At 36.3% G+C, this 25582-nt stretch overlaps 1 protein-coding gene and 1 pseudogene across 3 annotated transcripts in view; one reads left to right on the top strand and one right to left on the bottom strand.

Moving 5' to 3' along the window:
• ATG5 (autophagy related 5) overlaps positions 1–25582 on the bottom strand; it is a 132783-nt gene that overhangs the window by 96114 nt on the left and 11087 nt on the right. For all 3 annotated transcript variants that reach the window (XM_036248393.1, XM_036248391.1, XM_036248392.1), the window contains exons 3-4: positions 21044–21171; positions 4445–4523 (exon numbers count right to left, since the gene is read on the bottom strand). In XM_036248393.1, coding sequence (XP_036104286.1) covers positions 4445–4523; positions 21044–21171 — 207 coding nt within the window. The remainder of the gene's footprint in view (positions 1–4444; positions 4524–21043; positions 21172–25582) is intronic.
• Positions 12227–12793, top strand: LOC118621104 (annotated as a pseudogene).

Below are 25582 nucleotides of genomic sequence, written 5' to 3'. Positions count from 1 at the left end.
GCCTAAAACAGTTCTACTTCATATATTTTGTCAAGTTTCATAGGGGTTTATGGCTGGAAAACAAAGTCCAGTCCAGTTACTCTATCATAGCTGAAAACAGATATTATCTCAATAAATATTTGATAAATAAGTTAATGACTAAAACCATATTTCATAAAACTTTGAGTATGTGTGACCTTCCATTATCTCTATCTCCTGGGTATGAGCAGGGCCTGTGACTTGAATTTACCAAAAGAATGTGGTAAAGGTCATATATCACTCCTATGATTAAGTCATGTTATATAAAACTCCAGTCTTGCTAACCGACTAGCTCTAGAGGCTCGTTTTGTTGACTAAATGAAATAAGCTGAAATGCTGGGTTAAGTTCACATGGCAAGTAACTCAGGCAGCTTTTAGGTGCTAAGTACAGCCTCTAGCTCAGTCACAAGACCTGGCAGCCCTCAGTCCTACAATCACAAAGAAATGAATTCTGCCAGCAACCCGAGTGAGTTTGAAAACAGGTTCTCAAATCTCCAGGCAATAATGTAGCTCAGCTAACACTTGCACTGTAGTCTTGCGAGATCCTAAGAAGGTCCAGGTAAGCCTGAGCCACAAAAACTTTGAGATGTTTATTGTCTTAAACCGCTACATGTGTGATGATCTGTCACATAGCAACAGATAACTAATATTGTATGATTGATACTATAAAACCAACATTTATAGCTAGGAAGTACAGCTAGCAGAAGCATGGGAGAGACTATAAAGTGTACTCAAGAACAAGGAAAGCTACCTTAGACCTATGTCATCAACACACTGTGGAAGAAGCTGGGATATGGTGAACTGCCCGAGAGAAACAGTGCTCTTGGCCTAGCAAGAAAAAACTGTCTGGCTTTAGGCAGTCCTCAAACCAGAATAAACACTAATCACAGAGTTGGGGTTGGAGACTAGGAGCAAAACCTCCCTATGTTTCCATTCTCACTGGAAAACCCAAGTCTGTTTCTGGAACCCCACCAGTTATCCATAAATGAAGTTAAACTTGATCCTTCAGCACAGGTTCTTAACCATTACTTTACCTCCCCCCCTCATTCGTTTTTATTCCTCACCCGAGGACATTTTTGCATTTATCTTCAGACAGAGCGGGAGGGAGAGAGGGAGGAAGAGAGAGAGAGAAACATCGATGTGAGAAGCACATCGAATGGTTGCCACCTACACAATCCCAACCTGGGCTGGGGACAAACCGCAATCAAGGTATGTGTCCTTAGCAGGAACTGAACCTGGGTCTCTCCAGTCCGCAGGCCAACAGTCTACTGCTGAGCCAAACCAGCCAGGGCCCCACCCTCATTTTTAAACCCACCAATTTGAATGCCACACTATGACATGTAGCTATCAAGGCAAGAGGCAGACATGGAAATAAAGATGAATTTACCTGAAACATAAAATGCATAGCTATCAGAAAATACCAGGAAGAGATTTAATCTATATAAAAATTCCAGTAGAGTCCTGGCCGGTTTGGTTCAGCAGTAGAGCGCTGGCCCATGGACCCATGAGTCTCAGGTTTGATTCCAGCCAAGGCTACAGTTCATCCCCGGCCTTGGTCGGGGTCATGCGGTAGGCAATCAGCCAATGTGTCCCTCTCACGTTGATGTTTTCTCTCTCCCTTTCTCTCCCTCCCACTCTAACTGAAGATAAATAGAAAAATATTGTTGGGTGAGGATTAAACATTTTTTTAAAATTCCAGTAGAAGAGTTTAGCTAGGTTATTAGAGGTTAGAATGCTTTCATATTAGACAGCTAACTTCCTCCAGAGCAAATTGGCTTGAACACTACTTTGAAAGTATAATAGACCCTGGGGTAAATAACCTTGATTAGCTTGTGAGCAAGCCAAAAAAAAATTTTAAAATTAAAACAAACAAACAAACAAACAAAAAAAAATTTAAAAAACTGCCCATCAGAAATGGGCATTGTCAGTTAAACAAGTATACTTAAAGAACAAGTACCAGTCAGGACCAGTGGTAGTGCCTTCCCAAGCACTGTAAGAAAGACAGAGTGCCTTCCAAAAACCTAACCTGGTACTTTGAATGGATCTTTATACATGTACATGATTTTGTAACATCATGTATCAATCATTTGGAAAAATGCTTGTTTATTGAGTTAATGTAAATCTCTAAATGTTGACACATTTCATTATATAAAATTTCTTAAAAATTGAATTCATTAAAATGACCATAAATCTTATAAAAAATTATTTTAATAATAATAAAACTATCAAGCTCATGGTAGCAAATACATGTTTTCCAAAATTCTAATTTTCCTTAAAAGTTCAAATTTTGTCATTGGCAACAAATACTGTCAGTTGTTTTACTTGCAGGGAGAGGCTCACTGTTTATTTTCAAGAAACTCTCTAGCAAATACGCAAGTCTAAATAACCACAGTTTGTCTATCAGTCTCTTTTAAATAAAAATTGATGTATCATGAAAACAGTGACTTGTTCAACTTACAATTCAAATAAGGGCACAAATGCTTTTCCTTAGGACAACTACAGTATTTGCCATACAGAAAAGGTGTTTTATATGTACTTCCTATTTCACTGCACAGGAAATTTAAAAACACATGTATTTAAAAGTCAAGATTAATAATAATTAATAATTTGTACTGCTTTAGCCAGAATAGTCAGTGTGTGGTGGTAGAGAATACCAGTAGTTTGGTGCATTGCCTTGCTTTGTGCTAAGGTGCCAAAAGTTTTACCCACCAACACTTTTGCAGATCAGTACAAATGTAAACACGGTGGAAAGGGCAAACGGCATCTTAATATTATTAAGGAAATAGATTTGACCTCATGAATCCCTTGACAGGATTTTGGAAACTCCCATGGGTCCATAGGTCCCTTTGAGAACATGACACTATACCAAGCCTAATAATTCTAAGCCTTTCCTATCATTATTACAAACCATCAACTCATTCAATCAATAATTACAGAGGGCTTAGCACGTAAGTACCATAAAGTGTCTGAGTGTCTTTTGTGTCATTCACTCATATATCCCAAGCTTTAGAACAGTGCCTGGCTGGCACACAGCAGACTCTCAATATTTGTTGAATGAATGAATAAATGCATAGCCATTATATATTTAACAAACACTTCAGTCTTTTAGAGAGCATTATACACACACAAACACATTAATTACTGGAATTATTTTTCAACATAATGGAAAAGACTTGATTGGAAATATAGGCCCTCTACTGTTATTATGCTTGAAGTAGTTTTATCTTCACACCATTCTAAACTTTAATTATTATACCACAGATAATCCTTGCTTTGCATGGTACCATGGAAAATGAAACTCACGTATATCAGAACCATGTCCTCACTCTGTATGGTTCTGTGGTAAGTAAAATCTTTGGTAACACTGTACTGTGCAAAGCACATTAGTGCAAACAATAGAGAAACAAATTCCAGTGACTCACAAATTCAATTTCAGGAAGACAAGGAGGAAAGCACCTTAGGAAGAATGAGTGAACTTCCTTTGGGCAGTGATTTTGAATGTGTCCCTCACGGAAAAGCAAATCAAACACCTAAATGACTTTTCAAACTCTTAATGTGTCTCCCTCCCACTATCCATTGCCATTTCAGAATCAATGCCTAATGATCAAACAGTGGAGGTAGTTCAATCTTTCAGGTGTTCGTAAATTGCTTGAGGGGTAGGAGATGGGAGAATCAGGACAGGAAAAGGGGAAAGAGGGACCAGCACTTTATAAAATATTGAGACAAAATACAATAAATCTAGCCTTGTCTCTTTAAAACTATGGGATTTAATATTTCTCAAAACAGAATTAGATCAATTCTTGGGACTTCTGTCTCTTAACCTTTCTCTCAATCAAAAAGGCCTTAGAGTTACCCAGTTTTAAGTTTTCTCCTTCCCTACTTCCATGCCATCATCTACAATGAGAATTTTGTTCTTCCTGTTTGAGATTTATTTTTTAATGAATATAAATATCCCAAAATATTTTAATTTTAAAGTGTATCTAGCTCAAACAAAAAATAGGTATTTATACATTAAATGTTTAAATGGTTCTGCCAAGAGTTAGGAAGAAATTGAAAAGTATTTTCTAGATAAATACTGATGGCAGCTTACCAATTAAAAAGTGCCATGGGAAAAGCAAAAAACAACTTTGTTTAAAAAAATGCTCTTCTAGCCTGGCCGGTGTGGCTCAGGGGCTGAGCATCAACCCATGCACCAAGAGGTCGCCGGTTCAATTCTCGGTCAGGGCACATGCCCAGGTTGTGGACCAAATCCCCAGTGGGGGACATGCAGGAGGCATCCAATCGATGTTCTCTCTCATTGATGTTTCTATCTCTCCCTCACCCTTCCTCTCTCTCTAAAATCAATAAAGAAAAAAAAAATGCTATTCTAAGTCTCCTTACTAAGTACCACAACTGGGACAAATGGGAAATGCTATTTAAACTATACCTTAAAATGTACTGTGATGTTCCAAGGAAGAGCTGAACTTGATGCAAGAAGATCAAATAGCAAACCAATTGGATAATGCCTAAAAATGAAAGAGTATATTTTAAGAAAGAATAAATATTTAAAGTTATAGCTACAACTCCAAAATAAATTTCCAGTACGTTTTGACATCAAGTATCAGGGGACTTTAACAACATAGCACAGAAAGGTGACATTTTATACTGTTAACTTGCCTGGGCTAATATCGTATAATTTCCAGGTGGTTTTTCTTCTAATAATTTCATTTCCCAGGACAGCCTCAATGTACATAATGGGATTGTGCTAAGGCACCTTTTATCAGCCACGAGCACTGTTATGTTACACTACTGCAACACCTAATTATCATCTTAGTATTCATATTGGGCAGCCAGTTTTACAAAGCTTAAAAATTTTTATTTTTAAAACAATCTAAAATTTTAGGAATTGAGAAGAGCAGCTACAAGAGCATGCAATTGCATATTTAGTGGTTATTATTATAATATATAAATTTCTAGTCTTTTACTTATGCATACATATCTAAATATAAATTAGGCTTTTCTTTTCCAAACTGTTGTAACCTGCTTTTTTCATAGAATAATAAATAGGTCAAATTTTTCAAAAATGATTGAATATTTTTTGCAATATAATTCTGAAATTTTTTAAAATTTACACTTCTTAAATAAAAGAATATTTCCTAAGATAATCATTACTCACAGTGAAGCAAATTATTTAGCAACAAGCAAAATAATACAAACCTTGCAGATTTCAATGGACAAACCTTATTTTTTAAATCCACTTTTTAAAAACCTGAACTAGCTTAATCAGTAGATCATAATTGAATAATATTCCAAAAAAGGCAAAAAAGAACTGCTTGGTGTTTTATACAGCCGTGTTGCTTCCCATATATCAGTGAATTACTCCTAGATTTAAGTACTAAAAAAATTTGAAAATACATCTTATTTCCCTCAAAACAAGTGACCCAAACATTATCTTACCAAGAATCAAATATTAACTAATACTGTTTGTTTGCTTATGTATATATAATATACCATGGAAAAGTCATCAGTCATTAGAGATCATGTATTTATTTAGAATGAATTTAGGATGAGCGCCCTGCTAGTGAAATAAAATAGTAGGGAGCTTTAGTCTTATGAACTGTATTTCTTAATAATAACCCTTAAACTTCTCTCTAGTCAAAAGTCAGCATTTATTACGAGTCTTTCATAAATAGAAATGAATACTGAAGGAAATTTTGGATTACCTAAATAATAAAACATTTCCTTCAGGATATTCTAAAACCAGAGAAAACTCTGGCCTCAATAAAAACAATAAAGAAACAAAAATATTCACTAGAGACAAGTTACAGATTTTATTCAATTCTGGTCCCTCTCTGTGAACTCTAAAAATTGTACGAGATCTACATAATGTCTTGTACTTATACAAAATAGACCATTTTTACTCATCATTCATTTATTTTTTTAAAGAATGTTTCTCAGAAGGCCAGAAAGAAATGGCATGAAGCATTCAAAATAATGAAAATCAAGGATCTGAAACCAAGACTACTCTATCCAGCAAGGCTATCATTAAAAATTGAAAATGAAATAAAGAGCTTCCCAGACCAAAAAAACAAAGTTAGAGAAGTTTATTCCACCAAACCAGCACTGCAAGAAACGCTAAGACTGTTATAAGAAGAAATATATATAGAGAGAGGAACATAGACATAAAAAATTAAAATGGCAACAAAAAAGTACCTATAAATAATAACCTGAAACGTAAATGGATTAAATGTTCCCATCAAAAGACATGGGGTAGCTAAATGGATAAGAAGACATCATCATGACTTCCGGTCAAGATGAAGGTGTAGGTAAACGTGGTATTGCATCCTCCCCAAACCACAAAGTTACAACTAAACTACAGAACAACCATCATTCAAAACTGCCTGAAATCAAACTGAATGGAAGTCCTACAACTACAGAATTAAAGAAGCAGCCACATCAAGAATGGTAGGAGGGGCAGAGGCGGAGGGGCTGGTCCCACACCCACATGTAGCGGATAAAAATTAGGAGGTTACCAGGGCTGGGAAGGTCCTCCCTGAGGACTGAGGGGTCCCCATCCCACACTAGGTGCCCCGCTCAGGGCTCCAGTGCCAGGAAGAGAAGTCCCCATAACTTCTGGCTGGAAAAACCAGCGGGAACTGAGGCTCAGGGAGGCTGACGCGGCTGGAGCCCCAGGCAGCTTCTCAAAGGGCCCGCGCACGGACTTACCGGACTCACTCCCTCTAAGCTTGGAGGGGAGGCAGCTCGAGGAGCACCAGAGACATACAGGGAAGAACCGAGCTGTTTGGCACTGGGGCAAGGGCTGGAGAGGGGGCTTTCTCCTGGACAGATATGCAGTCAGAGGCCTTTGTTCCTTTGGTGAGCCCTTCCTTGGGGCGGCAAATAGCCACCATATCTGGGACTCCCTCAACCTGGCTCACACTGGTAGCCCCGCCCTGGTGATTCCCTGAGGCCCCGCCCCACCCAACTTTCAGGCCCACCCAAGCTGTTGCCAGTTGCTTAACCATAGGATTGGCCTGTCTTGGATCCTGCTTCAGGTTTTCCTAAATTCTTTTAAACAAGCAGCATCGGGTCTCAGATAGCCCCATACCTCTCATTAAGTAATACACAGAAACAAACACAGGGAGGCAGCCAAAATGAGGAGACAAAGAAACAGGTCCCAAATGAAAGAACAGAACAAAACTCCAGGACAAGAAAGAACTAAGAGAAATGGAGATAAGCAACCTAACAGATACTGAGTTCAAAATGCTGCTTATAAGGATGCTCAATGAACTTAGTGAGAACCTCAGAGAACTTAGGGAGGGCCTCAAGAGCATAAAAAAGGACCAGTCAGAAATGAAGGATGCAGTCAGAAGTTAAGGATGCACTAACTAAAATAAAGAATAAGTTACACAGATTCAATAGTAGAGTAGGTAAAGCCAAGAAGCAAACCATTGATTTGGAATATAAGGTAGCAAAAAACACCCAATCAGAACAACAAAAAGAAAAAAGAATCCAAAACAATGAGGATAGTGTAAGGAGCCTCTGGAACAACTTCAAGCGTGCCAACATTCGCATCTTGGGGGTGCCAGAAGGAGAAGAGAGAGAACAAGAAATTGAAAACCTATTTGAAACAATAATAGCAGAAAACTTCCCTAACTTGGTGAAGGAAACAATCATACAAGTCCAGGAAGCACAGAGAGTCCCAAACAAGATGAACCCCAAGAGGCCCACACCAAGACACATCATCATCAAAATGCAAAGGGTTCAAGACAAAGAGAGAATCTTAAAAGCAGCAAGAGAAAAGCAGTTAATTACCTACAAGGGAGTTCCCATAAGGCTGTCAGCTGATTTCTCAAAAGAAACTTTGCAGGCCAGAAGGGAGTGGCAAAAATATTCAGAGTGATGAAAAGCAAGAACCTACAACCAAGATTACTCTATCCTGCAAAGCCGTCATCTACAATCGATGGCCATATAAAGACTTTCCCAGACAAGGAAAAGCTAAAGGAGTTCATCACCACCAAACCATTATTATATGAAATGTTGAAGGGTCTTCTTGAAGAAAAAGATAAAAAATATGAACAAACAAAATGGGAATGAATACATATCTATTGACAATTGAATCTACAAACAAAATGAACAGGCAGAACAGAAACATTCTCATAGATACAGAGAACCTTTTGTTGGTTGCCAGATGAGAGGGGTGTTGGGGGAATGGGTGAAAAAGGTGAATGGATTAAGAAGTACAAATTGGTTGCTAGACTGCCAAACCTCAAAGGGAAGGGGGTTGGGGGTGGGAAGAAATAAACCAAAGAACTTACATGCATATATGCATAACCAATGGACACGGACAACAGTGTGAGGAAAGGCAGGAGGGGGGCGGGAGTGGGGAGGAGGGGTTCAATGGGGGAAAAAGTGAGGAACATCTGTAATACATTCAGATAAAAATAAAAAATAAAAATAAAAGTGAAAGAAACAAACAAAAAAAACTATCACCCATATATATGCTGTCTACAAAAAATCCACCTGAGAACAAAAAACTTACACAGAATGAAAGTGAAGGGATAGAAAAAAATATTCCATGCAAATGGAAACAAAAAAAAACAGGGGTAGCAATACTTATATCTGACAAAATAGGCTTCATAACAAGAGACAAATAAGATTACTACATAATACTAAAAGGATCGCTCCAAAAAGAGGATATAATCCTGGTAAACATATATGCACCCAATATAGGAAGAGATCGACAGCAATGCAGTCATAGTAGGAGACTTGAACGCCCACTGACATCACTGGATAAATCCAGACAAGAAAATCAGCAAGTAAACAGCAACCTTAAACAACACAATATATCAGATAAATTTAATTGATATCCACAGAACATTTCATCCAAATGCTGCAGAATATGCATTCTTCTCAAGTGCACATCGAACATTCTCAAAGACAGACCACATGGTAGGCCACAAAATAAGTCTTCAAGTTCTAGAAGACTGAAATCATATCAAGCATCTCAGATCACAATGACATGAAACTAGAAATCAACTACAACAAAAAAATACAAAAAATTCAAATACATGGAGGCTAAATAGCATCTTATCAAACAATGCATGCGTTACTAATGAGATCAAGGAAGAAATAAAAAAACTACCTGGAAACAAATGAAAATGAACACACAACAACACAAAATCTATGGGACATAGTGAAAGCAGTCCTGAGAGGGAAGTTCATAGCACTACAGGCCTACCTCAAAACAAAAAACAAAAAAAAAACTCAAATAAACTATCTAACCCTACAACTAAAAGAATTAGAAAGAGAACAACGAGAAAAGTACAAAGTAGAAGGAAGGAAATAATAAGGATCAGAGCAGAAATACATGACATAGAGACTAAAACACAAAATAACACAAAACAAGAAAACAATACAAAAGATCAATGAAACCAAGAGCTGGTTCTTTGAAAAGATAAACAAATTGATGAGCTTTTAGCCAGTCTCATCAAGAAAAAAAGAGAGAGGACCCAAATAAATAAAACCACAAATAAAAGAGGTGAAGTAACAATGAACACAACAGAAATATAAAGGATTTTGAGAAAATACTATGGACAACTATATGCCAACCAAATGGACAACATGGGCAAAATGGACAAATTCCTAGAAACATATAATCTTCCAAACTCAATCAGGAAGAATTAGAAAACCAAAATAGGCCCATAACAATTGATGAAATTGAAGCAGTAATCAAAAAACTCTCAGCAAACAAAAGTCCTAGACCAGATCACTTCACAGATGAGTTTTACCAAACATTCAAAGATGAACTAACACATACCTTCCTCAAACTATTCCAAAAAATTCAAGAGGAGGGAAGACTTCCAAGCTCTTTTTATGAGGCCAGCATTATCCTAATTCTAAAACCAGATACAGACACTACAAAAAAGACAGAGAAAATTACAGGCCAACATCTCTGATGAACAAAGATGCTAAAATCCTCAACAAAGTATTAGCAAATTGGATTCAGCAATACATTCAAAAGATCATACACCATGATTCAGTGAGGTTTGTTTGGGATACAAGGCTGGTACAATATTCACAAATCAATAAATGTGATACATAGCATAAATAAAATGAAGGATAAAAATCACATGATCATATCAATAGACGCAAAAAAGCATTCAACAAAATCCAGCATGTTTTTGATAAAAACTCTCAGCAAAGTGGAAATAGAAGTATCATACCTCAACATAATAAAGGCCATATATGACAAACCTACAGCCAGCATCATATTCTATGAGCAAAAACTAAAGACATTTCCCTTAAGAACAGAACAAGACAGGGCTGTCTGCTTTTACCACTCTTATTCAACATAATACTGAAAGTCCTAGCCACAGAGATCAGAAAATAAAAAAATAAATAAAAGACATTCAAATTGGAAAGGAGTAGGTAAAACTGTCAATTCCTAAGACTCCACCACATTACTACTAAATTTAATTAAAAATTCAGCAAAGTAGCAGGATACAAAATTAATACCTAGAAATGGCTTTTTTTATACACCAATAATAAACTCTCAGAAAGAGAAACAAACAAACAAAAAATTCCATTCACCATTGCAACAACAGAAAAATAAGATAGCTAGGAATAAATTTAACCAAAAAGATAAAAGACCTATACTTAGAAAACTACAGGACATTAAAAAAGAAATAGAGAAAGATACAAACAAGTGGAAGCATATACCATGTTCATGGACTGGATTAACATCATTAAAATGTCCATACCACCCAAAATAATCTATAGGTTCAATGTAATCCCTGTTAAAATACCATCAGCATATTTCACAGATCTAGAACAAATATTTCAAAAATGTATATGGAACCTAAAAGGAACCTGAATAGCCACAGCAATCTTGAGAATGAAGAGCAAAGTTGGAGGGATCACAATACCAGTTATGAAATTATACTACAAAGCCACTGTAATCAAAACAGTCTGGTACTAGCACAAGAACAGGCACATAGATTCAATGAAACAGAATAGAGACCCCAGAAATCTACCCACATCATTATCGTCAATTAATTTTTGACAAAGGAAGCAAGAGCATACAATGGAGTTTTATGAGTTCTTTATAGATGGTCTCTTTAAAGACAGTCTCATTGATAAATATGCTGGGAAAATCAGAAAGATATGTGCAAAAAAAAAAAAAAAAAAAAATGAAACTAGACCACCAACTTACATCATATAGAAGAATAAACTCAAAGTGAATTAAAAACTTAAAAGTAAGTCACGAAAACATAAAAGTCCTGGAAGAAAACAGACATCTCACATAGCAGAATTTTTGCCAACACATCTAGGTCAAGAGAAAGAAAAGAAAAAAACAAACAAATGGTACTACACCACACTAAAAAGCTATGCATTGCAAAAGAAACCATCAAAAAAATGAAAAGGGTACCGACTGTATAGGAGAACATATTCACCAATGATACATCTGACAACAAGTTAATTTCCAAAATTATATAAAGAACTCATACAACTCAACAAAAGGTACACAAACAATCCAAATAAAAAATGGGCAAAGGGCCCTAACTGGTTTGGCTCAGCGATTAGAGCATCGGTCCATGGACTGAAGGGTTTGAGGGTCTGATTCCCGCTCAGGGGCACATAACCTGGGCTGCAGGTTCAATTACTGGCCCCAGTCAGGGTTGTGCAGAAGGCAACCAATCGATGTGTCTCTTTCACATCAATGCCCCCCCCCCACTTCCTCCCTTCCACTATCTAAAAAAAAAAAAAGGAGGGGTGAGGCAAAGGACCTGAATAGACACTTCTCCAATTAGGACATACAGATGGCCAACAGACATATGGAAAAATGCTCAACATCACTAATCATCAGAGAGATGCAAATTAAAATTACACCGAGGTATTACCTGACACCTACTAGGATGGCTACCATCAAAAAATCAACAAACTGCCCTGGCCGGTTTGGCTCAGCAGTTAGAGCATCGGCCTGCGGTCCAGAGAGACCCAGGTTCGGTTCCCACTAAGGGCATGTACCTTGGTTGCAGTTTGTCCCCAGCCCTGGTTGGTTGTGCGGGTGGCAGCCACTGGATGTGTTCCTTTCACATCGATGTTTCTCTCTCTCTCTGTTCCTCTCTCTCCCTCCCACTCTACCTGAACAAAAAACGGAAAAATGTCCTCGGGTGAGGATTAAGAAAAAAAAATCAACAAACAGCTTTTCCTGAAAGAGGCCAGAGGTGACCTCTGAAAATGGTTCGCTATTCACTTGACCCAGAAAACCCCACAAAATCATGCAAGTCAAGAGGTTCAAATCTTCGTGTTCACTTTAAGAACACTCGGGAAACTACCCAGGCCATCAAAGGTATGCATATTCGAAAAGCCATCAAGTATCTGAAGGATGTCACATTACAGAAGCAGTGTGTACCTTTCCCTCATTACAATGGTGGAGTTGGTAGGTGTGCCCAGGTGAAACAGTGGGGCTGGACACAGGGTCAGTGGCCCAAAAAGAGTGCTGAGTTTTTGCTGCACAAGCTTAAAAATGCAGAGAGCAATGCTGAACTTAAGGGTTTAGATGTAGATTCTCTGGTTATTGAGCACATCTAGGTAAACAAAGCTCCCAAGATGCGCCGTAGAACTTACAGAGCTCATGGGCGGATTAACCCATACATGAGTTCTCCCTGCCACATTGAGATGATCCTCACTGAGAAAGAGCAGATTGTTCCTAAACCAGAAGAAGAGGTTGCACAGAAGAAAAAGATCCCAGAAGAAACTAAAGAAACAAAAACTTATGGCCTGGGAGTAAATTCAGCATAAAATAAAGACTAACATTAGTTAAAAAAAAATCAACAGCCCAGCTGGTGTGGCTCCATGGACTGAGCCTCATCCCATGGTCTGAGAGGTCCTGTTTTGATTCCCAGTCAGGGTATGTGCCCAGATTGCAGGCTTGATTCCCAGTAGAGGGCATGTAGGAGGGAGTCGATCGATATATCTCTCACATTGATGTTTCTATCTCTCTCTCCCTTCCTCTCTAAAAATCAATAAAAACGTATTTAAAAATAAATCAACAGCCCTGGCCGGTTTGGGTCAGCGGTTAGAGCGTCGACCTGAGGTCGAGAGAGACCCGGGTTCGGTTCCCACTAAGGGCACGTACCTCGGTTGCAGTTTGTCCCCGGCCCTGGTCGGTCGTGCAGGTGGCAGCCACTCGATGTGTTCCTTTCACATCGATGTTTCTCTCTCTCTCTCGTCCTCTCTCTCCCTCCAACTCTGTCTGAACAAAAAATGGAAAAAATGTCTTCGGGTGAGGATTAGAAAAATAATAATAAGATAAATAAATAAATAAATCAACAAACAACAAGTGCTGGCGAGGGTGTGGAGAAAAGGGGACTCTAGTACACCGCTGGTGGAAATGCAGATTGGTGCATCCACTATGGAAAACAATATGGAGTTTCCTCAAAAAATTAAAAATGGAACTGTCATTTGATCCACTGATCCCACTTCTGGAAATACAGCCTAAGAATCCCAAAACACCAATCAGAAAGAATATATGCATCTCTATGTTCATAGAAGCACTATTTACAATCGCTAAGATCTGGAAACAGCCCAGGTGTCCATCAGATGAATGGATAAAAAAACTGGTACAATTACACAATAGAGTACTATGCAGCTATAAGAAAGAAATATCTCTTACCCTTTGAGACAACATGGAGGGACCTGGAGAGTATTATGCTGAACAAAGTAAGCCAGTCAGAGAAAGACAAGTATCACATGATCTCATTTACGCGTGGAATCTAATGAACAAAATTAACTAAAGAACAAAATAGGTCCAGAGGCATGGAGGCATGGAACAAACTGACAGATCTCAAAGGGGAGGAGGGATGGGAGGGAGGGAAGAGATTAACCAGAGAACTTATATGTATATATGATAACCCAAGGACACAGACAATAGTATGGTGAAGGCCTGAGGTGGAGTGGGGATGATGGGTGGAGGAGGAAAGTGGGGGGAAATAGGGGCCATCTGTAATAATGTGAACAATAAAAAATTAACTAAACAAACCCAAAAAGAATGTTCCGCCCTGGCTGGTTTGGCTCAGCGGTTGGAGCATCGGCCTGTGTACCAGAGAGTCCCGGGTTCAGTTCCCGTTAGGCCCTAGCGGCTAGGGGCACTTACAAAAAAAAAAAAAAAAAAAAAAAAAAGAACGTTTCCTTTAGGTTTCCACAACAAAGTTAAGAGTCAATGTGGCCGTTTATACTAACAGACTATTTCTTTCCAAACTCCATACAGTCCTCCACATATAATTATGGAATCTCTTTAACAAATTAAGCAGTTGACCTATTAGATGAATTCACCAGTGATCCCATAAAATAGCTAGCAGTGCACTGTTGTGCACATTCTCTGCCACACAATGAAACTGTATGGAAATTCTAAACTTAAATCAAATATTATTTTAAAAGCAATCCTTGTCATAGAAAATCAAACAATTTTAAAAATAAATAATAATTATTTGGGTCAGAATACAAGTTAAACATTAAGACACAATCAATGATTTTTACCCTCAATATTAAGTGCACAGAATTTGAACAAAGTAGGTAATAGCTGTGAATGCATAAATTAAACAGCCACAAAGTAACCCTCAGTATACCATGAAGATCCAATGGTCCTAATTTTAGGTTCTGAATTTCTCTTCTGAGCAGTTTTATTTTAGATTTGACACTTTATAACTTTCATTCTTTCTTAAAGGTTTCCAAACACCACAGAGAAAATTCACTTTAAAAAAAAGATGAAAAACTTACTCTATCTAGTAATTTCCATATGGATCTACTAGACCCTTTTATAAATCTACAATGTTTTATGGGATCTTGTTGATCTTGTTTTTTCCTCTAAACATTTTGCTATTTCAACCTTCTTGGAATTATTTCATCATTACTTAGCAATTATTTCCAATTAATGCTAATAAAGACTGGAAGGATGATACAATAATATATCCTTTTTCCATTTTCTTACAGTGTCACCTAGATATTACATTACACTTAAATAAAGTTTAAAAAAGGATGCAGATTCCATCTTTGGGCCCGCTTTTAGCCATCACTAATACAGCTGAAAACTTAAAATGTCATATTTTCCACCTACAACAGAAGAGAGAAGAAATTTGAGAGGAAGATATTCCACACTCATTAGATAAATAAGAAGATTTTTTTTTGCAGACATATTAATGACAATGGTAAAATTGATCGTTTACGTGAAATCTCCGACTATGTGTCTTTAGATGATGATAATTTTACAGAACTCAAGAACGAATGAATAAACATATTTCTAAGAATATGTGTCATTCTTAACCTCTTAGTCATTCAACAGAAAGGTCTATTTGAATGTATGACAACTAATGAACAGTCAGTTTTATTCAGAGGATGTTGCCCATTTCAGGTATTATATAAATCAAAACTAGGAAAACATGGAGTGAAAATATAAATTTGCTGTATTTAAATGCTTACTAAAATTTCTAATTAAGTTGTTATACACTATTCCTTTATTCTTACTTCTCTAAGCTTTTTACAAAATGACATATATTTTAAAGTTCCTTTATGTCAAGTAGTGAATGATTATGGCTCTTTTTCCTGATATACTAAGAATTACGATGGAAATTTAAATATTACCATTTCTAAAACTTATATTTAAATACAAATTATTAATATAAAAAAGCATTCTAAAAATATAAAAACTTAGGCGTAAAATAACTCTACTTATTTTTATTGTTAACCTATGGCTCATATGTGGCTCAATGCAGAAGTTTATGTCAGAATAATTTTGATGCAAGAATACTAACTCCAAAGCAATATACGATCCTAATTAATTGGTTCTAAGATTGCTTGTTTCTAATAAACCTATTAATATGCAAGAAAATCTCTAAAAAGAAAACAAAACTAGCAAAAACTAAAGATACTAAATTTCTCTTACACAATAATCTGATTTAAAAAGTAGTAACTTGTCTGGCCGGTTTGGCTCAGCGGTTGGAGCGTCAGCCTGCGGTCCAGAGAGACCCTGGTTCGGTTCCCGCTAAGGGCACGTACCTTGGTTGCAGTTTGTCCCCGGCCCTGGTTGGGTCATGTGGGTGGCAGCCACTCGATGTGTCCCTTTCACGTCGATGCTTCTCTCTCTCTCTCTCTTCCTCCTGCTCTATCTGAACAAAAAATGAAAAAATGTCCTCGGGTGAGGGAAAAAAAAAAAAAAGTAGTAACTTGTACAACTCCTCTAAACAGATATTCTAGATAGTTTTGTAAGGAGGCTCCTAACCCACAGCATAGAAACCACATAAGCTGTAACTATAAGTAAAGCATATTGTAGCCATTGTTACTCCTGCCAATCTAACCTAAATTTAATAGCAAAGGGAATGGTGAGGATTTGAACCTGAAATATATACCAGGAGAGGATCCAACTAGCTAAAGGTTAAATCGATTGCCCTAAAAAAACTGTAGCAGAATATTTAGTGTCAGGTCTATTTTCTCATTTTATTAATTTTCTTTTTTTCCCTTAAACTGCTCTAGTCTTTTCTAAATTCAATTCTCAAAAAAATGAGTAATATTTTCATAAGGTTATTTCCTTTTTATCCTTCATTAGTGCTAAAATACATATACACAACTGGCACTCAGCCTGGAATAATGGATATGTTCTGAAGTCAGCCAAGGGTGCTTGTTCTAGTCTAAACATCTACAGTCAGACAGCAAACCAGTATTCTAAGATCAGCATTGACAGGAATCTTTCCCATATACTAGAGAACTATTGTCCCACTCCATTTCACTGAAATAAATGCATCCTATTCATAAGTTCATTGCATTCATTGAATAGAAAAAGCTGTAACTCAAATGTAAACCAAAGTAATTTAACTATTAGCAGCAATTTTGCCTTTATCTATGGTACAAACTATAGACTAGCACTGTGTTTTACAGCTTTCTAAACCTATACTTATGTACAAAAAAAGTACAAAAATAACCAATAACCAATAGACTATTACATGTATGAAATGTTAAATAAACTACATTTCAAAAATCTACTTTACAGAATAATTTTAAAAATTCTAGAAATTTACCACTTCATAGAAATGATTAGACTAAAGAGAGTAGAGCTTGCATACTATTTATAATTCAAATGTTAAAAATTGTCCTGGCTGGTTTGGCTCGGCGGTTAGAGCTTCGGCCTGTATACCAGAGTCACAGGTTCGATTGCAGTCAAAGCCATGTACTTCAATTGCAGTTCATCCCCAGCCCTGGTCAGGGTCATGTGGGAGGCAACCAGTAGATGTTTCTTTCTCTCTCTCTTTCTTTCTCTCTCTCTCTCTCTCTCTCTCTCCCTCCTTCCCTCCCTCCCACTCTATCTGAAGATAAACAGAAAAATGTCCTCGAGTGAGGATAAAAAAAAATGTTAAAGTTATTTTGTTAAAATTTACTTTTGAAATCACATAGGTACAGTATTAAATTCTGAATTATTCTACTAGGTCTGTTGAAAAGTCAACATCACTATTTGCTTTTTTTTTTTTTTTAATTCAAAAGGTAGTTTCTACTTCTTACTTTCAGCAAGTCCTGAAAATAAACCAATTTACACAAAATAATATTCCATTAGAGAGAATTGTTTTATATATAAATTGACAAAAAGGGAAGCTTTTCTAAGTTTTGTACCTGAAGGCCTAAGATCTAAACCACTATTAAGGCATACTACCAAAGTATTCTTTAAAAGAACCATGAACTGTTCCCTTAAAATAAGTCTAATATAAAAGTAACAAATACAAATTTGAACACTAGAGTTATGGTAGCAAGAAACTTCACTCCTTAAAATGCAATGTTAGAGCACCCTCTGCTGACTAATCAACTCAAATCACTCTTTTAAAAAAAAGAGATACTTACATCTGGGTTAGATCAGCCCTTCCCTTTCCCAGGTAATTTTAAAAAGTTAAAGGACTGTAGAGGATAAAGCACTAATCAAATAAAACCTCCTTGGAATCACTCTACAAATCAATAATATATTAAGCATTCATTATGTGTATTACACTGCTCTTAAATGGTTTTCTATTCTAATATGGACAAATTAACATAAGCAATTAGAAAGAAAATATAGAATTGGGGAAAACAACAAATGACAAATAGAATATCAGCAGGTGTGGTGGAAAAAGCCCTGAACTAAGACTCTCGAAGTCTGGTCCTACTTGCTTATCTGAACAAGTTATTTTATTTATTTTAGCCTTGGTTTTCTCAATAAAAGATGCTAATTTAGAGTCATCCATTCCTTGATCAATGACTTAAAACCTCTTACATGCTACAGCTTAAGGTACAAAGCCCCAGCTTAAGCATCCCAGGCAGATATTTAAACAATTATAATAACAATAAATATAAATAGGAAAAAGCATATCAATACATGCACTTTCTTTCTTTAAATAAACTGTCTCAACTGTTGTCTGATTTCCTTTCTCAGTGGAATTTATTTAAAACTCCAAAGAATCAAGTGTAAGACAGATGTTATCATCCTACTCAAAATAATGCTCCTCTACTCTTGTCTCAAAAGCCCAAGTCCTACAACGCTTCAGTGGTAGCTGCCAAAATGATTATCCTATCCTATCAGGCTACAAATTAATTAAATACCAGGAAGATAATTATTTTAACATAGCAGAACATTGCTATTATTGGGAGCAAAGAAAGAAAAGATCAAGATTTAGCTCAGAGGTCCTGGATTACACTCATGCCTCCGGAAGTTATTCATTCCTTATATATGGAGTACCTAGCAATACTAAAGGAAAGTTGTACCCAAAGCCATTAAATACAGTAAGTTTATATTGAGACATAACTATGCAAGTGATACTATGTATAAAAAGTTAACACCCAAAAGCTAAAATAAACAAAGATCTGTGAACAAATCACTCTCATATAAGCTCTTTAAAAGGGAAAATAATTTCACTCTTTAATAAAAGACATTCCAAGGGATAAATACTGACAAAGTAGGAATATGAAATATGTAAGCCAAAAATATTACTATGTAGTAAAAGGGATATATGGGTCCAAACATTATTTATTGATACCATATGTAGACTACAAACCTACAGAAAACAAACCGTATCAAATACAAAAATAACCTGCACACAGGACAAATTAAAACAGCAGCTAAAGGATGATAACTTAATCATTTACAATAAAAGCTAAATTGAGGTTTCTCATCTTTTCTAGAGTTTCTCAACTGGGGGTGTTTTTGCACCCCACACAAAACATCATAACTAGAGGGAACGTTTACTGGTGCTAGTGGGTAGAGGCCAGGGCTACCACTAAAAATCCTACGATGTATAGGGTGGCCCCCCCACAGTAAAGAATTATCCAGGTCAAAGTGTCAATAGGAGCCTTGTTGGGAAACCCTGCTTTACAATGGTAAAATAGCAAAGCCTGGTGTCAGTCCCACAGATTCTTACAACAATCTATAACAAATACACATAAATCAATAATTACAATATCCAACTATAATATAGATAGATCTGTCAAGAATATAGATAGCTATGTCCTGTTACTACTGACTCACAATCTTTCCCCCCTCCTTCCTTTCCTACTACTCTCATCTTTGCTCCTCTTTATACTTATTTTAAGCCACCTTCCCATTCCAAATCCTCCAATTCCTTTGAAAAATAAAAAGATACAGAAAAACACTAACTTATCTATTTTTACTGAGGTCTAGAACTAAACAAAAACCATGAGTATGACATGACCATGAAGCTCAGTATTCTATTTGTTTTAATCCTCACCTGAGGATATGTTTCCACTGATTTTAGAGAGAGAGGGAAAGATAAAGAGAGGCAGGGAGGAAAAGGAGGAAAGAAGGGGAGGAGGGGGAAGGGGAGGGGGAGAGAGAGAAACATGCATCAGTTGCCTCCCATAGGTGCCTCAACCAGCAATCGAACACACAACCCGGGTATGTGTCCTGACCAGGAATCAAACCCAAGTCCCTTCAGTGCACAGGATGATGTTCCAATCAACTGAGCCACACTGGTCAGGGCAAGCTCAGTGTTGTTTTGATTAAAAAATTTAAAGAGAACTTTGTCATCCCTTCCCAGAACTACCTCAAAAGAGTATAGATGTGACCCATAACAATATGAAATATCATCCTGTATATTTCTATACCATCATGAAAAGTTTACTCATTCATCAGCACAAGGTGAGTTCCAAAAGTTCACTCATTTCTAAATAATCCTTGGATTCAGCCACACTTTATTAAACACCTACTACTAGTTTTCTTTAAGTCTCTTTTAAAACTCATTTTAATATTCCCAGATTCAGAGAGCAAATCCATTTTAACCTATTTCTAGTCTTCATATTTCATTTAAATTTTGAGTCAGTCTGTATCCATTTGGCAGAATTTCAACAATTATAACCATTTTTTCAGATTCTTTTCTCTGTAATTTCTTCAGTTTCATTAAATACTTTTGGAAGCACAACAAATAAAACTCCCAATAATAAAGTACAAAGTATATCAGCTGTATATGGATAAACCCAAATTTAGGGTTTATTTTCAATACAGTTCTTAAAAATAATATATCAAAATTTTTCACATAAAAAGGAAGTCAATATATTTTAAACACTAAACCAAGGCTAGATAAGATGTGCTTACGCACAGTGACCAACTAAATGTGGCCATAACTTTGAAAGATGACACTGAAGGTACAATCGTGTGTGCATAAAGATCTGTCAAGTTTCTGGAGAGAGAAACAAAATTGAATAGTGTCACAGTGACTTATTTATAAAGTGGTTTTAAATATATCTGCAAATAAACAACACCTAAACAAATATATTATTATGCCATATAAAAATCTATTGAAAATATACAAATCTGTCCAGTCTCCCATGCATCCAAATGGAAGGCAGAAATATTTTCAATCAAATAATCTAACAATAGTTTAAAATTTACTCTATTATATGAGCTAGACCAATGATTTCTTTCTTTATAGAACTTAAATAAAAAATTCTTTCAGGGCACTATACCTTCTTAAGGTTAACATACTCAATGCTTAGTAATACAGAAAAATGCACTCACCATTTCAGTGGTGTACCTTCATGTTCAAACCATATCTCACTAATGTCTTCTTGTCTCATAACCTTCTGAAAGTGCTTTTTCACTTTGTCAGTTACCAACGTCAAATAACTTACTCTTGGCAAAAGCAACTGAAATGAAAATGTGTAAAACCAAATTTATTTATTATTTAAAAATATGTGTATTACTCCCTAAATAGATTTTTGAATTTTAAGATAAAACAATCATGTTCTTTGCATTATTCTGAATATTCCACACAAAGTCAACTGTTTTTTATAACATATCAAAGGCTAAAGGTTAAGATGTTTTAAAATTTCTTATGAGATCATTACTTTAAATACAACTTATAGCATAAATGCCTAGAATAAGCAACACAAATCTAAGTACACTTTCCATAATTTTCTCCAAATAAAGGAACAATGTAACCAAACGTCATACTATTTAGATACTTAGTATTTCTATCAAATTTAACTTAAAACATATGAATCACTCGAGTTAATTATTAAACTGTTCTGAGAGGATAATCAACTCAGTTCTAATGTATATCTTGATTGACCAATCAGGACTTCTCAATTGGTTTCTCATGTTTTGATAATCTACCATGTATTAGATTAGTTGCAATGCAGAATGTAAAGACAAAAACATGATCTGTCCTCCTCAATATGAGGCTAAAATAAAGGTTTAAAAAATGAATATAAGTGCTTAAAAATATTCATGGCAGCAACAGATCTTTAAAAGTCAAACAGGCCCTGGCCAGTTTGGTTCAGTGTTTAGAGTGTCGACCTGCGGACCAAAGAGTCATGGGTATCATTCCGGTCAAGGCTCGATTGTAGTTTGGTCCCCAGCCCTGGTCTGGGTTGTGCAGGAGGCAACCAATCAATGTGTCTCTCTCACATTAATATTTCTCTCTCTCTCTTCCTCCCTCCCTCCCATTCTATCTAAAGATAAATGGAAAAATGTCCTCGGATGAGGAGTTAAAAAAATAAAAAAATAAAAGTCAAACAGAAATTTTCATCTGATGAACAAGGATACCATGAATAAAAGAATGGCATGAAGAGAAACAGTATGTGAGGAACGTTTCAGCAGCTGGTCATAAAAGATTGTAAGATTACAGACAAGAAATCTGTTAAGGAAATATTATATGAGGAGACTGGGATCAAGAAATGGAAAAGTGTGGAAGGTCTGGAGATCTGTCAACAGATTTTGGTAATTACTAATGAAGAAATCAAAGAGAGATGTTTAAAATGACTGGATTTTGAGCTATACATGTAAATCTTTAAAGTGCAATAAAGCATAAGCTTAAGGTTTAATGCTAGTAGACCGGTGATCCTGCCACTGTCAATTAACTTCCTCAACCTGTCCTTATAGAAGCTGGGCCTGGACTTTGGAGAGAGAAATCTGGGAGGGAATGTTGGGCTACGTAAAGCCTCAACTGCATTAATGTGAAAGCTGTCATTGGTTTCCCCCAGGAAAGTTACTCAGAACATAAGATCGCAGATAAAAGGAGAAAACTGGTGAGAACTCATGTCTTTTCCTCCTTCGCAGTAGTCACTCTAGCCATTCTTGCTTTCTTAAGTTTTTTCTTTTGCTGGTAAAACTGTTTTGGTGTTCTCTTTCAGCTGCTTTTGTGCATCTAACTCTGCATCATTTCTCATGCTGCTTTTTCAATGTATGTCTTCTGATCAGTGAATCTAGTAAAATTACTAGGCTGGGGAATATATACAAAGAGAAATATTATGGTTAAAGGAAATGATATTTAATCACTAAAGCTCAAGATAACAGGCTCCAAGTAGGAAAGAGAACAAAACAGTGATCCTAGGGGCTACAGAGTACGAGAGTGTGGCAGACATGCTCCAACATGGAACATACATTACTAATATTATGAACAAACTGTCAGATAATATTGTGCAGTCAACAGAATATAGGGTGCTCTTTTATAAAGAAACAACTAAAATGTGATTAGGAAGGAAAAGAAAAAAGGAACTAATGCTAGTATAAGAAAAAGCACTAGTTGTTTTGTAGGAAATACTATCACTTGTATTTTATATACAGCTTAAATAACTTTCCAAAATCATATTCTATTACATAAATGGCAAAGAAAAGATTCCTTTGAGTCAGAAACAACAGCATCAAATACAAACATAACATGGACAGTTTCTCAGAAGTTAAAACAGCATGGTAAATTAGCTTTTAAAAAATAAATACATATAATCTATCAGTCAAGTAAATTCTATATTATGAGCCTAGAACTTTAACTTAAAATGTCTGTTGGGCATTTAATCATCATCATCGGTTCTGCAGACAATGATATTAACCTTTAACCTACAGAGATTGTAAGAAGAAAGACACATTAGGACTAATGAGTATGGACATCAGCTCTTGTTTTTGGAGAGTATTATACTACGTGCCTAGGGTTTGATCACAGCAGCTGAAAAATTCACAAATGATTTTCACAAAACAAAAACTTCTTTACAATAAGGAAATGAGGAACATTAGAAGGTAAGCTCCATTAAGACAGGAGTATTTGTGTTTTGTTCACTGCTACATTCCCAGTGCCTCCTCAAATTATGGCAGGCACACAACAAATACTTGCTGAATGAATCAGAGATGCCAATGGTTCAAGTGGGGCAAAAGGCCAAAAACAATAACTAATAAAGAATGCCCCTCCTTCAGACAGAATCTACAGTGAAATGTAGTTGGAATCTTCTGTTCCAAATTGGCCTATGGGAGTAATTTGTAACTGTTATAAATATCTATAGTAACTCTGAGAAGTCAGATACAATTTATCTAATAAATTTTAAATAGGTAAAGTATCTCATAAATATGTAAATAGGCAAAAATGAAAAGAAAATAAGAAGAAGAAAACATCATTCTGCCTTATACATCCTGGTTGTACCAGTCGTTTTTCTTAAATGTATCTCATTGGTTCACTTTAAGTTCTTTTTTTTAATCCTGATAAATTATACCTAGCATAAAATTTACCCTTTTAACCATTTTTTAAGTGTATAGTCAGTGGCATCCATCAACACTATCCATCTCCAGAGCTTTTCATCATCTCAAACTCAAATTCTATACCTATTAAACAATAATTCCCCCATTTTTCTCGTCCCCTGGCCCTAGGTAATCACTTTTTTACTTTCTGTCTTTTAAACTACTCTAGATACCTCATATAAATGGATCATAAATATCTGTCCTTTTGTGCCTGGTTTATTTCATTTCCATTAATGTCTTCAAGATTCTTTAAGTTCTTTTAATATGAAAAGGATTAAGCCCCCTCAGTGTTCTCTTATTGCTCACTCAGCACTGTCAAGTACTCAGTGAGTGTGACACAAGTGACTCCTTGTCTTCTATATAGCTTGTAAGGAATACATGTTTTATATAGTTGTATAATCTACCATGTTTCAGAAAAAGGTGTCTGTAATATTACTTGTTCATGCTAAATCCTATTTTGTTTAACAATTTTCAATTATAAAATTAAAGATTTACTTATTTATAACAAAACTAGAATTAAAATCTACTAGAATTATGTTCCATTTCAATGTGTGAGGCATCATACCAAGCAATAAGGATAGAGCACTGAATGAAACAGAAAGTTCTTCCTCTCATAAAACTTACAGGCTAGAAGGGAAGACAGACAGTAAAAACAAAATTATAAATGTGATTAATTCAAGGAGGAAGTAAAGAATGTTATAAGAACAAGTAGCAAAGGAATTTAACCTAATCTAGGGGCTCAGGAAAGGCCTTGATAGGAAGTCTGTTTTGAGGCAACAGCCAAAAGGCAAACAAGAGTAAACCAAACATGGCGGGGGTGGGGGTGGGGGGGGTGTTGAGTATGAGTTGGGATGAGAGATACTGCTGCTAACTCATTCCAGACAGAGGAAACTGGAAGAAGGCATGGAGTGAATAAAAAAGATAGACTGGCACATTTGAGGAACTATAAGAAGTTGAGTATGACAGGAGTGTGGAGGGTTGGGACAGAACAGTACTAAAGAAGCAAGGGACCAAATTATGAAGAACCTACATCAAGGATCCTAAAAGATGACGAAAAGCCACGAAAGGTATTAAACAGGTAGGTGGCAAAATCAGATGTGTTTTTTGAAAAGATTACACAAACTGCAGACTGGAAAATGGAAAGAGGACAAGACTACCAGGAAAATTAGTACTATGCAATCCATCAGTTTTAAAAAAAATGTTTTTTTCTTTATTGATTTTAGAGAGAGAGGAAGAGAGGGAAAGAGAGAGAGAGAAACATCGATGGGAGAGAACATCGACTGGCTGCCTCCTGCATGCCCCCAACTGGGGATTGGGCCCACAACCTGGGCATGTGCCCTGCCCGGGAATTGAACCAACGACCTCTTGGTGCATGGGTCAATGCTCAACCACTGAGCCACACCGGCCAGGCACAATCCATCAGTGTTTAAACAGTGGTTTGAAGTAGGCTGGCAGCAGTGGGTATGAAAGGGATTAGTAAATCTGAGATATTTCAGATGTAAATCAGATGGACTAATTTAGTGACCAAATATCAGGGATATGGGAGAAGGA

The sequence above is a fragment of the Molossus molossus genome, unplaced genomic scaffold (assembly GCF_014108415.1).
Source record: "Molossus molossus isolate mMolMol1 unplaced genomic scaffold, mMolMol1.p scaffold_m16_p_8, whole genome shotgun sequence".
In the NCBI taxonomy this organism is placed as follows: Eukaryota; Metazoa; Chordata; class Mammalia; order Chiroptera; family Molossidae; genus Molossus; species Molossus molossus.
This window is presented reverse-complemented; position numbering and strand designations above follow the sequence as displayed.